We start from the raw sequence: 13,592 nt of genomic DNA, 5'->3' as shown, positions 1-13,592 counted from the left end.
GTGTGGGCCAGGCTGTACTCAAGACATTGTTTCAAACAACTGCAACAGATACTGGTGGTCGCCGCTAGGGATGGGTACTGCTATATAATCTATGCACAGTGTGTAATCTGCAGCTTATATGCCTCGAGCAGCAAATGCTACTTACCAGTATGCATCTGTTCTTGGCATGTAGAGCTGCAAACCTACACACGCCCACACGCCTCCCCGGCTACCTGTCTCTGTTCCAGTTTATCTTATTTAGATAGCACACACATGGGCATCTTCACTGTTATCACTACGCTCCATCTTTCCCTGCTGGCGAAAAACAATCTGAGGATGGAGCCGAAGCCCATGCGCAATACGATCCAAAGGAGGAGTCACCGACCTCGTGACTTCCAAAGACTTTCCAAGAGGAAAAACAACTCTACATGCCAAGAAGAGATGCACGCTGGTGAGAAGCATTTGCCTCTAGTTTGGATGCATCTTGCAAATGAATGATGTAAAGTGTTGATCATTTGTCCGTTATTGATCTAATAAATGTAATATTAATACAGTGCTGAGTCTTAAGCTTGTGAGATCTATTCTTTACGTAACCCCCTAATCCCCATCCTTTGGTTCTGTCGCACATTTGTTCTTTGCGTTGGAGATATCTTGGGGTGAGCCCCCTTGGGTGGGTGGGAGTACATGCAGGGCCACTGACAGGATCCGTGTGTAACTTTCATTTCCTTAAAACCCTGTTATGGAAACGTTTGTTGACCCTTCATGATATTAACATGTTGCAGACCTGTAAATATACTGGACAGACATAGTTGCTAGGCTCCAGGGGCAGCTGGGCGCCCACCCACTCAATTCTTGAAGCAGTGACTGCTAAGAGTTATGCCAAGAAGGAAGATAAATCTATAGTCTCTGGGTTGATTGTAGTGAAAAGACTGAGCCGCGCTCTGCCCCCCATCTGCAGTGTCGATTTCCCATAGTACGGACTTTCCTAACCACTTGTGAAGGAGTGAGTTTACTAAAGTACCGTGTAAGATCTGGGGTCACCAAGCCCTAAGGGGGTAACGTGACTCGAGCGGCTGGGCACCCAAAGGCTTATGTGTAAAGCGACCATACAACACACTCATCCCCTGAAGCAGGAAACGTACACAATAAGGGACGCCACACAGTAAGATCAATTCAAATTAATCAGCTTTATCTAATCAAATATGCAAGCACAGTTCCTGAGATGGCAATGGGCCTCACTTGAACACATTAGCATTTGCATCACCAGCATTTCGTTACGGTCACATAGGCAGTACCTGAATACCTTACCATTACTTCATCATAATGCAGTAGGCCACACCTGTCTACCTTAGCGGCAGATTCCAGAGCTCTGCTTCATGGCTCCATTGGCAATACCTGGCGAATCTGGGGGGAAGCGGTAAACACAGCGGTTAACCAGCGCTGCGCCCCTCCCACCACTAACGTCTCACTCTGCCGTGACCCCACGCGCGGTATCTAGCGCGATAATGGGCGCGGTAACTAGCGCTTCGAAATTGGGCTTGGACCCGCTCTTCAAGGCAGGCCTGGCAAGCCTAACTCTACCCCGGGCCTCCCTAGTGCTTCGGAGCGGAGCGTGAGGATAAAGCGTTACTCGTATACATAGAACATTGAACACTTCTGAGCAGAACTTGAGGATAAAGCGCTACTCGGATACATAAAGCATTGAGCACTCCTGACACTTGGCAGTCTCAAGGAAAGGGGCAATCCCACGGAGGGGAATCAGAGTCTCAGAGTGCGGTGCCGCTCCCGATCGACAGGGGGCGCACCAGGTCCTTCCCAAGCCTCCCGGGGAGCAGGGGGGTGAGTCCCAGGCCTTCACACGGCCATGCTACCTCCCAGCCCCCGGGGGTTACCTCGATCTCGGCGTCCGGGGGGGGGTCCTCTCTGCAGCGGCGTCCGGCACAGCTCCGGGCCCCGCAATCTATGCGCGCAGCGGCGGGGGACAGGTCACAGTCTCGTACGCCTCCGACAGCAGCAGCGACGGGGCCCCGGGCTTCTCCGTGGGCCCAGACTCTATTATGGGGCACACTTCAGGCCTCCGGGCCGCGGCGGTGAGCACGCTTCAGGTCCCCGTGCCGGGAGGGGTTGGCAACTTAAGCGGGAGGACTGCGAGCTCAGCGCTCGACGGGGGACTGACGCAGGGGATCACAGGTCGGGGAGGGCAGGGGTCACAGCGCTAGTACCTGGTTGATCCCCAGCAGTCCGGCAATCCGTTTTGGCACGCAGTTTCAGCATTCAGTTCAGGCATGAAGTTTCAGCATTCAGTTCTGGCATGAAGTTTCAGCATTCAGTTTTGGCATGAAGTTTCAGCATTCAGTTTTGGCATGAAGTTTCAGCATAAAGTCTTTGTGGCGCTGGTGTCACTGGCGCCCTTGGGGTTCTGTTCTTGGGGGTAGGGATTGAGTTGGTGACTAGTTCCTTCCTAATCAGGCTGGGCAGAGGTTCCCTGGGTCCTCCTACTGCTGGGCAAGATCAGTGGGCTTTACAGGGTCCCTCACTCACTTAAGAGGCAGCACCTGAATCCTGTCACTCTCAGAGGCATAAGTCCCTGGCTAGGCCCTACCGCTTAAAACTCCTGCGTGGATTCTCCAGCTCTGCTTTACCCCAACTGACCAACTGACTAGAAAGTGTTCCCTCCCTCTGTTAAGTAGCCTTAGATCAGGTGACCTCTATCCAAGGCGGCAAAAGTAAAAACACACCTCCCTTCTAGAAGGTTCCAGCACATTCCAGGAGCTTCCCCATTCTACCTATGGGACAAAAAAGGCGGGCTGGTGTTGCAACATTGTTGTGGGGTTCCAGCCAGCTCCTGGCAGCTAGGGTGCTACTAGAAAGACCACTCTGCAGTAGCAGGGGCCTGTGGCAACCATCTTGGGAGAAGGGAGCACCTGCACCTTAACACTGGTTGGCAATGAAAAGGCGCCCGGAGACCTAAGTCCAACATCAAAATGAGGGTGGAAAACATGAGGCACGATCAAAAATAGAGGGGGAGACCACCCTAGGGCTGACAGGTCTAACATACCGGAATCGCCTTTGAGGTACATTCCTCATGTTACTCACTGTATTAGTATAGAAAGCTTGGTTTTCGTATTGTATGCTTCCCCCATTCTAAAGAGATGCTTCATGTGTCCTCTCGTTTGAAGAGTGTAATTTTCTGCCCCTCGTTGCATCCTGATGATGAATTGTGGTAATGTTTAAAGTTTCCATCCTCCAGTCTGTTACTAGTGCTCCTTGGGAGAGTGCTCCTTGGGAGGGGTCAGGTTTTGTTGTGCTTTTCTTTAATGGTTGCTGCTGATGTCCTCTCTGCAGGACTTGTTGGACAAGGTGGAAGTGTTCCAGAGCCAAGTGCAGCAGGCCTTGAAGGAGCCGCCCCTCCGCGCCCCTCAGCTGCAGGACCTGCTGGAGAGAGGCGGCCGGCTGGGGGTGGACACGCCAGAGATGGGCCTGCTGCAGCAGCAGGTGCGGCAGGCAGAGTGGCAGGACGAGGTGAAGAAGGCACTGACCTCGCCAGCAGAGCAGGTGACCCTGCCAGTGCTGCGCTCCTTGCTGGAAGCAGGGTGCGGCGTGGTGCAGAGTGCAGCTGTGGAGAAGGCTATGGGAGAGCTGCAGGACCTGCTCACCATCTCGGAGCGCTGGGAGGAGAAGGCTCAGATGTGTCTGGAGGCCAGGTGAGAAGCAGCAGAGTTTATTCACATGTGCCCTCCTCCCGTTTCATTCATGCATAGCTCTTCTGTATGCTTCTACCTTCTAGTTTCCTTGCACAGTTTCTTCTTTGCCATTCCACACCCACTGTTTACAATCATGAACTGCCCTCTCCTCCCTCTATGCATCTATCGTGTCTGCCCTTTCATCCTCCAGAGTCACCGACCTGCTCTCCATTGCCCTTTTCTGGGTCTCTCCTACCAGACTGCACAAACTGCCTAGTTGCAAAAGACCTATTGTAAACATCCAGTCACTCACAGCCTGTCCATTGCGTACCATACGTTGGTTTAGGTGTCACACCTGTTTGCTTGCTTCTTATGGATAACCTGCCTTCATCTTTCTTTCTTGTGGGAAACAGGCTCTCCATGATCTTTTCGACTGTATGACTTGTATCTTTCGACTGCATGTGTTTTCTAGGTTTCTCCCTTGTGTCCTGCTTGTCCCCTCAATTTAGTTTAAAAGCTTATAAAGCGCATGAATCTCCCCCAAAGGTGTATCTCAGTGCTAAGGCTGTACGATAACCGGGCAGTAGACCGTTAAACCACAAAAAGTTCAGTTTTCAGGAGTTTCCTGAAGCGCAGATGATCACATCTCCGAAGTGTGACGTCATCGATTCCATAGCCGTGGGGCCATAGCAGAAAAGGCTTTGCCTCCTGCACGAGATTTCTTAACACGAGGAATGGTAAGGAGACCTTTCATACCAGAGCGTGATACCCTGACTGGCTGCTAGGAATACGATTCTCAGCTAAGTAACCGGGTACTTTGCCATTTAAGGCATCTGAAAGAAAGTTGGGTATAGATTCCTTACCTTCGAATTACCCCCAGGTAAGTAACTTTGTTCTTATGAACAATACATCCCTCTCCCAGCAATGCGCTGTTCCTTTCGGGTAGTAGTTGTATGATTTCCTCCATTCCACATGTTGCATGAAGGCACCAGATTTGTCACAAAATAGGGCACCTTTGGTGGTGGGGGGTCTGCTTAGCTGGCATCTAACTGTGAATGAGTACTTAGCATTACATTTCTCCTGGAGACCCCTAAATCTGTTCCCTGGGTTACCGCAGATGACCAGATGGCTGAACTCTGTGCAATGTAAATTGGGCCTTGGCAAGAGTCCCATTACATTATGACACTAACTTATTCTTTTCAAATCTGCTTTCATTCCTTAGTAAAAGTATTTAAAAAATAAACCATGCTATTTAATGAGAATGTAAATAATTAATCCAGTGAACAGTTTTGAGATACTGTACAATATGTGTTCGAGGCATATGAGCTGCTGCAATCACATTATTGCATTAGATCGCCGCCTAGTGTTGGGTCCGGACGTTGCACGTTGTTGTCTTGGAAGAGTCTTCGAGATCTCACGAGATAGTATAGTTTAAGTATAAAGAAATTTCTAAAGCGCTCTAATACCGGAGGTGTCTTGGCGCTGTGGTGTGTGTAGTGAGGCAGGAAAGCAGATAAGATTATGGTTGGGTTTTGAATAGGTGATGTTTTAGCATTTTCCTGAAGAGGACATAATCAGGTTGAAGCCTTAATTCCAGAGGCTGAAGGTTCCACAGGCTGGCTGCACGCCTCCCAAATGAGCGACCACCCCATCTAGCCAATTTAAACCTGGAAATGCAGATAAGACCCTGATTGGCAGACCGCAGGGCACGGGAGATAGGGTTTGAATCTCTCTCTTCCATCATTAGCACCACCCCCAAAAAAAGCCCAGTGAACCAGACAGAGGGCCTTAAACTCTATCCTCTGCTGGACCGGAAGCCAGTGCAGGGATTTCCTCCCTTCGGAGGTAGGGCAGCCCCTAGGTAGATTAAGGATGACCCGAACAGCGGCATTCTGTAGGGACTGGATCTTTCCCACCTGAAACTTGTCTATCCCTAAGAACATGGCATTGCAATAGTCCAGTTTATACATAAACAAAGCCGCCATCACAGTCTTCTGGAGCGTCTGTGGGATGTAGGGGAGAATTTTCCGGAGCATTTTTAGCAAATAAAAACAGGATGATGTTAGGCAGTTAATCTGGGCAGACATATCCAGTTTTCCATCCAAAATCACACCCAGATTCCTAACCTTCGTGACTGGAAGGGGACATTGGCCAGCCGCCGCTGGCCACCAAAGGGAGTTCCAGATAGAGGGACCCTTTCCAAACTCCATCACTTCCGTCTTTTATGTATTTATTTTTAGAAAACTCCGGCGCATCCAATCCATCACGTCAATCAGGCAGGCATGAAACTTGGCTGCGGTTTGGTCGGGATGATCGACAGTTGATATTACTAACTACGAATCATCCGCATAAGATACCAGCGTGAAGCCGTGACGTCGGACCAGACTAGCCAGAGGTCTAACATAAATATTAAAAAGGGTCGGAGACAACGCTGACCCCTGCGGGACACCGCACGGGAGGGAAGAATTGGTCGAACATAACCCTGACCATTGTAGGCTTTGTGTCCTATTGTCTAGAAAAGACGCCAAAAGGGCCCACACACGGTCCACAATCCCAACTTCCTTCAGACGCTGGAGCAACACCTCATGATTGACGGTATCGAATGCGGCGGACAGATCTAGGAGGACGAGCACCGCTCGTCCCCCTGCGTCCACTGCATCCCTGATCCCCTCGGCTGTGGTAATAAGAGCCGATTCCGACGAATGATTCGGACGGAAGCCATGCTGGGACCTGTCCAGTATATCGTTCTTATCGAGGTATTGCATCAGATTCTGATTTATAGCCTTCTCAGCGATTTTTGCCACTAAGGAAGGCCGGAGATGGGACGGTAACTGGAAAATTTCGCAGGATCAAGTGAGGATTTTTTCAAAAGGGGTTTCACGCTCGCCGTTTTCCACATGCTAGGGTAGTGTCCAGCGGCCAGTACTTGATTGATCAGAACTGTAAAGGTAGGTAAGATCTTATCAGCAGCCAGAAGCAGAATATGAGGCGGACAGGGGTCTGATGCGGCTCCTGATTTTATGGAGCCCAAAAAGGTCTCAACCTGAGTACAAGACAAGGGAGGGATAGTTGACAAACTGCAACTGGATATCTCATGAGGGGGAGACGGAGGACCTACAGTATTAAGCAGATCAGCATAGATGTCAGTAACCTTGTTTTTAAAGAAATCGGCTAGCTGATCACAAAACAACTGATCCGGTGTGAAGTGACTAGTCTGCTGGGAAAGCGCCAAGAACAAAACTGTTTTAAACAGTTCCTTGGACGAGTTGCCTGCCTCCGAGATTTTCCGAGAGAAGTACTCCCTCTTAGCATTCTGAATGGCGAGTTTGTAATTAGTCCGTGCCAGACCATAGGCCTGCTTACAGATCCTGTCCTAACTTACTCTCCACAAACGTTCCTGCCGCCTACACTCCACCTTGAGTCGTTTTAACTCTGGGCCGTATGAAGGGGCAGCCGAGGGACGTCTGTTCTGAGTGGCTACCTGCAGAGGGGCAACCTGATTAACGGCGTTCGCGATCCAGTCGGTAAACTGCGCAGCTGCTATGTCATTGTCAGTGTCCAGGGTAGGGGGAGGAGTACCTAAAGTCTCAAGAAGGGAAGAGTGTGTAATTTTACTCCATCTCCTGAACATAATTTTAGCTGGTCTCTGTGGACCTCCTCCAGGTCTGACCTTAACTCCAACACTAAAAAGCACCGCCCGATGGTCGGTCCACGGAATAACTTCAATTCCTAGATATAAAAGAACAGGATGGCTGGAAAAAAGACCATCCAACGTATGTCCCCCAATATGGGTCGGGTCAGAGACCAACTGCCTAAGACCATATCCCTCCATACTATCCACCAGTCTAGCAGTGTCCGAGAGATTCTTGGCCTCCAAATGAAAATTGAAGTCCCCAAGAATGATGTACGACCCAAACTTAGTACAGGACTCCAAATGTTTTTGGAGGGCCCCCAAGAAAATGACCATTGGTCCAGGTGGTCTGTAGACTAATAGCCCATGGGAAACGGTAGTATCTTTGGAGAAGATACTAAATTGTAGTGTTTCCGCGTCCAGGTTTTCAACCTCCTCCACCTGTAACTTCAGGTGGTCCCTATAGATGATAGCTAGACCGCCTCCTCTGCCATCCTTCCTATCCTGGCAATGTAGTGCATATCCTGGGGGTATGGCCGAGTTCCAATCCGGGCAGGAGGCCACATTGGTCCACGTTTCTGTGATAAACACCAGGTCAGGGGAGAGAGCCGTTAGCAATAGTTCCAATTCTACCTGATGTTTAACTACAGAGTGTGCGTTTAGGAGAATCCCTAGCAGGTGATTATCTGGTTGTGCCTGTGAGGTGAGATTAAACACTCGGCTCTGTGTGACATGCGGTGCTGTCTCGGCTCCACCCTCCACCCTTGTTAAATCCCTGGTCGTATCTGGGCCCGAATATAACTCTCCTCCATCAGTATTGGCCTCTCTAGCCATCAGGTACTGACAGCCCGGACAGCGATAGTTGCCCATGTCCCCAGACCCATGAAAGGGAGTGCATTGGGGAGTACTTCTCACCCGTAACGTCATCAACCTCTCCCTGGTATAGTACAGTGGATACTTAGCGATCCAAGGCACAGCGTCTGGCACAATCCTGGCGCGGACGGGTGCAGACGGGCTTGCCTTTGGCGCGCCCGCTGCGCGCACGCGCCAGCGTGAGCTATATAGTCCGTGGAAGCGCGAAAAACTAGACCGCTGGTCTCGCAGGAAGTAGGTGGGCGGGCCCGCTCGCACGGACGGGCACAGCGCACCAAAAGGAAAGTAGAGCCGGGAGAGGTGCTCCCGCTATGATGGGCAGAACACACAGAGGTAAAATACTTTTTAAAACTTGCAAATGCTGGCAGAGTCACATAATTCAATTCAAAAATTAAAATGGTCACACAGTAATGGCTAAAAACTGGAGCCCACTCGCAGCCCGACCCCAAACTCCAAATAGCTCTCAGCTCTCAGCTGTACTAACACACAGATGGGTGACTCTTCCCCTGGACTACAGTGCGCATGGACAGCTCCTCCATCGTCAGATTGTTTTTATCCGCCATCGGGTTCGGATGTACTTCTGCGACGCCAACTTCGCCTCCGAAGTTCAACTTTTTTCACAGCAAATCAAAGTATCTCGACGGGATTGCTCTCCGGTCGATACCCTACAACTTTACAGGACTTTATTTCTCATATTTTCATCAATGCAGGCCTCCGGGCCTATCGACGCCACTCTGGCCTCGGGCCCATGGACAGGACCCCCTTCAAAAAATGCCCCCAGTGTGGTGCTAAATACCCACACACTGATCATCACCCGGTGTGCAACAGATGTCTATCTCCGGAGCATAAAGAAGAAGACTGCTCAACCTGCGCACTCTTCCGTTCCAAAAAGACAATCAGGAACCGAAGGGCCCATCGACAAGCGATGCATCGACAAGCAGCAGCACCGGCACCGGACGATATCTTCGACCCCTCGGGTGCCGAGGACTCTGACAACCTACAGCTCGTCAGTCGAAGAATCGGACTCAGATGACCCAATCCCAGCAGGGCAGCACGTGAGTACCGATGCCCCTGTCCCAATCACCCCACATAAGGCTCCGGTCAAGACATCGCCACAAGGCCTTCGTCACGATCGAAACATCCCTTCGGAAGCCCCACCCTTGGGCCCGGCTCCGAAGATAATAGAAAAGCCTTCCGGTAGCTCGGGACCGAGAAAACCGTATCTCCCTACACCAAAAATGCCTTTGGCGCCGAAAAACCCATACGGCACCAACTCCGGCGCCGAAAGACTCGACCGTTCCCAAAAACGTCGAGCCGAAGCATCTCGAGCCGAAAACGGTCGATCCAAAGAAAAATATCGACCCGAAAAAGACTAACGACTCCAAAAAGGTCACCAAGCCTAAAAAACAGATCGAACCCATGAAAACGGTCGATCCGAAAAAGGACGTCGAAGTCAACAAAGCTCCCGAACCGAACAAAAACAAGGTTCCCGAGCCAAACAAGTGGAAGCCGAAGCCTACAAATCATTCGACTCCCAGTAAAAAACACCAAAAATCTTCGGTGCCGAAACCACCAAATACAGAGGAGGAGCTGTTTTTTCCGGATCCTGTCGATCCAAAACAGAAAAGAATCATCATAGACCCTAACACAGGTCATGTGGTGCTCCACAATAGGAACATTCATCCTGCCTTACCCTCTCCTATTCCTCTTAAAAGGAAGGACATTGCTACTTCTCCTATTAGGCCTGTTACCCCTCCTCCTCTCTCTCCTATTCTGCCTTATGTGCCATACACACACCCCCATGCCTCCACAGCCTGTCGGGGACCCAGATGAGGACATAGATAATGATCCACAAGACCCTTATGAAGATCCTGATGACACAAATCCCAACCTGGACACATGGGGAGACCCATATTCACCAGACAATAACACACCTCTTCTAGAGCCCACACCATATCCTTCAAAACCATCCCCTCCTGACGACACCATTGCATTCCATCAGTTAGTAGACAGGGCTGCTAGTTTCCACGGGGTAGATATGCATGCTGACCCTCTGGAGGAGGATTTCTTGCTGGGCACCTTCCCAACCACAGAAAGAAGTGCCCGCACTTTACCCATGCTCAAAGGAGTTTTAAAACATGCACCAGAAATATTCAAGGACCCCATTAGGGCTAGAATACTCAACCCTAGACTGGAAAAGAAATATAGAGCAGCACCCTCCGACCCTACATACATCAAGGGTCAACTACAGCTGGACTCGTAGTCGCCAATGCACGAAAAAGGGCTAACTCTCAAACCACTGGCGATACAGTCAATACAAGCGTGATGTTAAGGAGACACGCATGGCTTTGCATATCGGGTTTCAAACCTGAGGTGCAAACCACTATTCTCAATCCACCCCTTAACCAAGATTTCCTGTTCGGGCCTGGAACAGATGTCCTACTAGACAAAATGAAAAAGGACACTGACACCGCTAAATCTATGGGTGCACTGCAGTGTTACCAGTCCAGACGTTCCTTTCGTAGATCCTCCTATAGAGGTACAGGGAGAGGGAATAATACACAAACCTCTCAACCTTTCCAAACTACCTCTCAAAACACGTTTCACAGAGGCAGAGGAGGATATAGAGGAAACAATACTAAAGGCAGAGGTAACCACAACAACCGTACCTCCACCACTCCCAAACAGTGACCTCCTACACCGGCCTCCAGACCACTTAACACCAGTCGGAGGCAGATTATCACGGTTCCCACTTGTCTGGGAATCCATCACCACAGACAGGTGGGTGAAGCAAATCATCCATTCTGGTTACTGTCTAGAACTTACATCTACCCCACCCAACATACCACCCAAACACAGACCAATGTCAGAGGAACATACCATACTATTGCAACAGGAGGTCTTAGCAATGCTACAAAAGCACGCTATAGAACCGGTTCCCCTGCAGCAGCAAGGGAAGGGAGTGTTCGAGGCATATGAGCTGCAGATCACACACTGAGGATAAGATCGCCATCTGGTGTTGGGCTCGGATGATTGCAGGTTGTTGTTGTCTTCGGAGAAGCCTTTGGTCACGAGGTTGGTGACTCCTCCCCTGGACAACAGTGCGCATGGGCATCCACTCCATCGGCAGATTGTTTTTTTCCGCCATTGGGTTCGGATGAACTTTTTTCCGCTCCAGCAGAAAACTTCCAGCAATCGATTTAACTCTTTGATTTGTATTCCATCGACGTCGACATCAACTCGGACCGGTTCCGGAAGCGGCTGATGGACAGGACACCCTTCAAAAAATGCCCCCAGTGTGGAGCGAAGTTCCCCCACAGTGACCACCACGAGGTTTGCAACCTCTGCCTGTCGCCGGAACACAACGAGTCCACCTGTCCAGCTTGTTCCGCTTTCCGTTCGAAGAAGACCCTCCGGGACCGAAGAGCTCGACGCCATATTATGGCCAAACCAGCTCCAGAACCGGAAGACATCTTTGCTCAAGATGTTCCCGAAGACGACACCGAAGATCTCGAGATCGTGTCCGAAGCCGACGATTCCGATGACCTCATCACTCCAGGGCAGCGTGTGAGTACCACCCCCCCTGCCCCTGCCCCATCCAAAAAAGCAGTGGTCAAGACTCCGCCAGTTGGGCCCAGTCGCGACCGGAAATCCTCTTCAGAAGCCCCGCCCTCGGGCCCGGCTCCGAAGACATCTAAGCCTGTGGGTGGCTCGGGCTCGAGCAAACCTCACCTAATTGTGCCTTTAACACCCTCGGCACCCAAACACTCATTGTTGGCACCGAAACAGGCTCCAAGACCGAAATCTCCTTCGGCACAGAAACGTTCCTCGGCACCGAAGTCTCCACCGGCACCGAAACGTTCTTCAACATCGATGCCTAAAAGTCCATCGGCACCGAAAACTCATTCGGCACCGAAAACTCATTCGGCACCGAAACATCAATCGGCACCGAAAAATCAGTCGGCACCGAAAAATCAGTCGGCACCGAAAAATCAGTCGGCACCGAAAAATCAGTCGGCACCGAAAAATCAGTCGGCACCGAAAAATCAGTCGGCACCGAAAAATCAGTCGGCACCGAAAAATCAGTCGGCACCGAAAAATCAGTCGGCACCGAAAAATCAGTCGGCACCGAAAAATCAGTCGGCACCGAAAAATCAGTCGGCACCGAAAAATCAGTCGGCACCGAAAAATCAGTCGGCACCGAAAAATCAGTCGGCACCGAAAAATCAGTCGGCACCGAAAAATCAGTCGGCACCGAAAAATCAGTCGGCACCGAAAAATCAGTCGGCACCGAAAAATCAGTCGGCACCGAAAAATCAGTCGGCACCGAAAAATCAGTCGGCACCGAAAAATCAGTCGGCACCGAAAAATCAGTCGGCACCGAAAAATCAGTCGGCACCGAAAAATCAGTCGGCACCGAAAAATCAGTCGGCACCGAAAAATCAGTCGGCACCGAAAAATCAGTCGGCACCGAAAAATCAGTCGGCACCGAAAAATCAGTCGGCACCGAAAAATCAGTCGGCACCGAAAAATCAGTCGGCACCGAAAAATCAGTCGGCACCGAAAAATCAGTCGGCACCGAAAAATCAGTCGGCACCGAAAAATCAGTCGGCACCGAAAAATCAGTCGGCACCGAAAAATCAGTCGGCACCGAAAAATCAGTCGGCACCGAAAAATCAGTCGGCACCGAAAAATCAGTCGGCACCGAAAAATCAGTCGGCACCGAAAAATCAGTCGGCACCGAAAAATCAGTCGGCACCGAAAAATCAGTCGGCACCGAAAAATCAGTCGGCACCGAAAAATCAGTCGGCACCGAAAAATCAGTCGGCACCGAAAAATCAGTCGGCACCGAAAAATCAGTCGGCACCGAAAAATCAGTCGGCACCGAAAAATCAGTCGGCACCGAAAAATCAGTCGGCACCGAAAAATCAGTCGGCACCGAAAAATCAGTCGGCACCGAAAAATCAGTCGGCACCGAAAAATCAGTCGGCACCGAAAAATCAGTCGGCACCGAAAAATCAGTCGGCACCGAAAAATCAGTCGGCACCGAAAAATCAGTCGGCACCGAAAAATCAGTCGGCACCGAAAAATCAGTCGGCACCGAAAAATCAGTCGGCACCGAAAAATCAGTCGGCACCGAAAAATCAGTCGGCACCGAAAAATCAGTCGGCACCGAAAAATCAGTCGGCACCGAAAAATCAGTCGGCACCGAAAAATCAGTCGGCACCGAAAAATCAGTCGGCACCGAAAAATCAGTCGGCACCGAAAAATCAGTCGGCACCGAAAAATCAGTCGGCACCGAAAAATCAGTCGGCACCGAAAAATCAGTCGGCACCGAAAAATCAGTCGGCACCGAAAAATCAGTCGGCACCGAAAAATCAGTCGGCACCGAAAAATCAGTCGGCACCGAAAAATCAGTCGGCACC

The 13,592-nt window shown here is 50.6% G+C and overlaps 1 protein-coding gene across 4 annotated transcripts in view; it reads left to right on the top strand.

The window, feature by feature from the left end:
* Positions 1-13,592, top strand: part of KDM5C (lysine demethylase 5C) — a 601,345-nt gene that overhangs the window by 417,171 nt on the left and 170,582 nt on the right. For all 4 annotated transcript variants that reach the window (XM_085629900.1, XM_085629899.1, XM_085629902.1 and 1 more), the window contains one exon: positions 3,325-3,683. In XM_085629900.1, the coding sequence (XP_085486026.1) occupies positions 3,325-3,683 (359 nt within the window). The remainder of the gene's footprint in view (positions 1-3,324; positions 3,684-13,592) is intronic.

This window comes from Triturus cristatus, chromosome 10 (assembly GCF_964204655.1).
Source record: "Triturus cristatus chromosome 10, aTriCri1.1, whole genome shotgun sequence".
Taxonomy (NCBI): Eukaryota; Metazoa; Chordata; class Amphibia; order Caudata; family Salamandridae; genus Triturus; species Triturus cristatus.
This window is presented reverse-complemented; position numbering and strand designations above follow the sequence as displayed.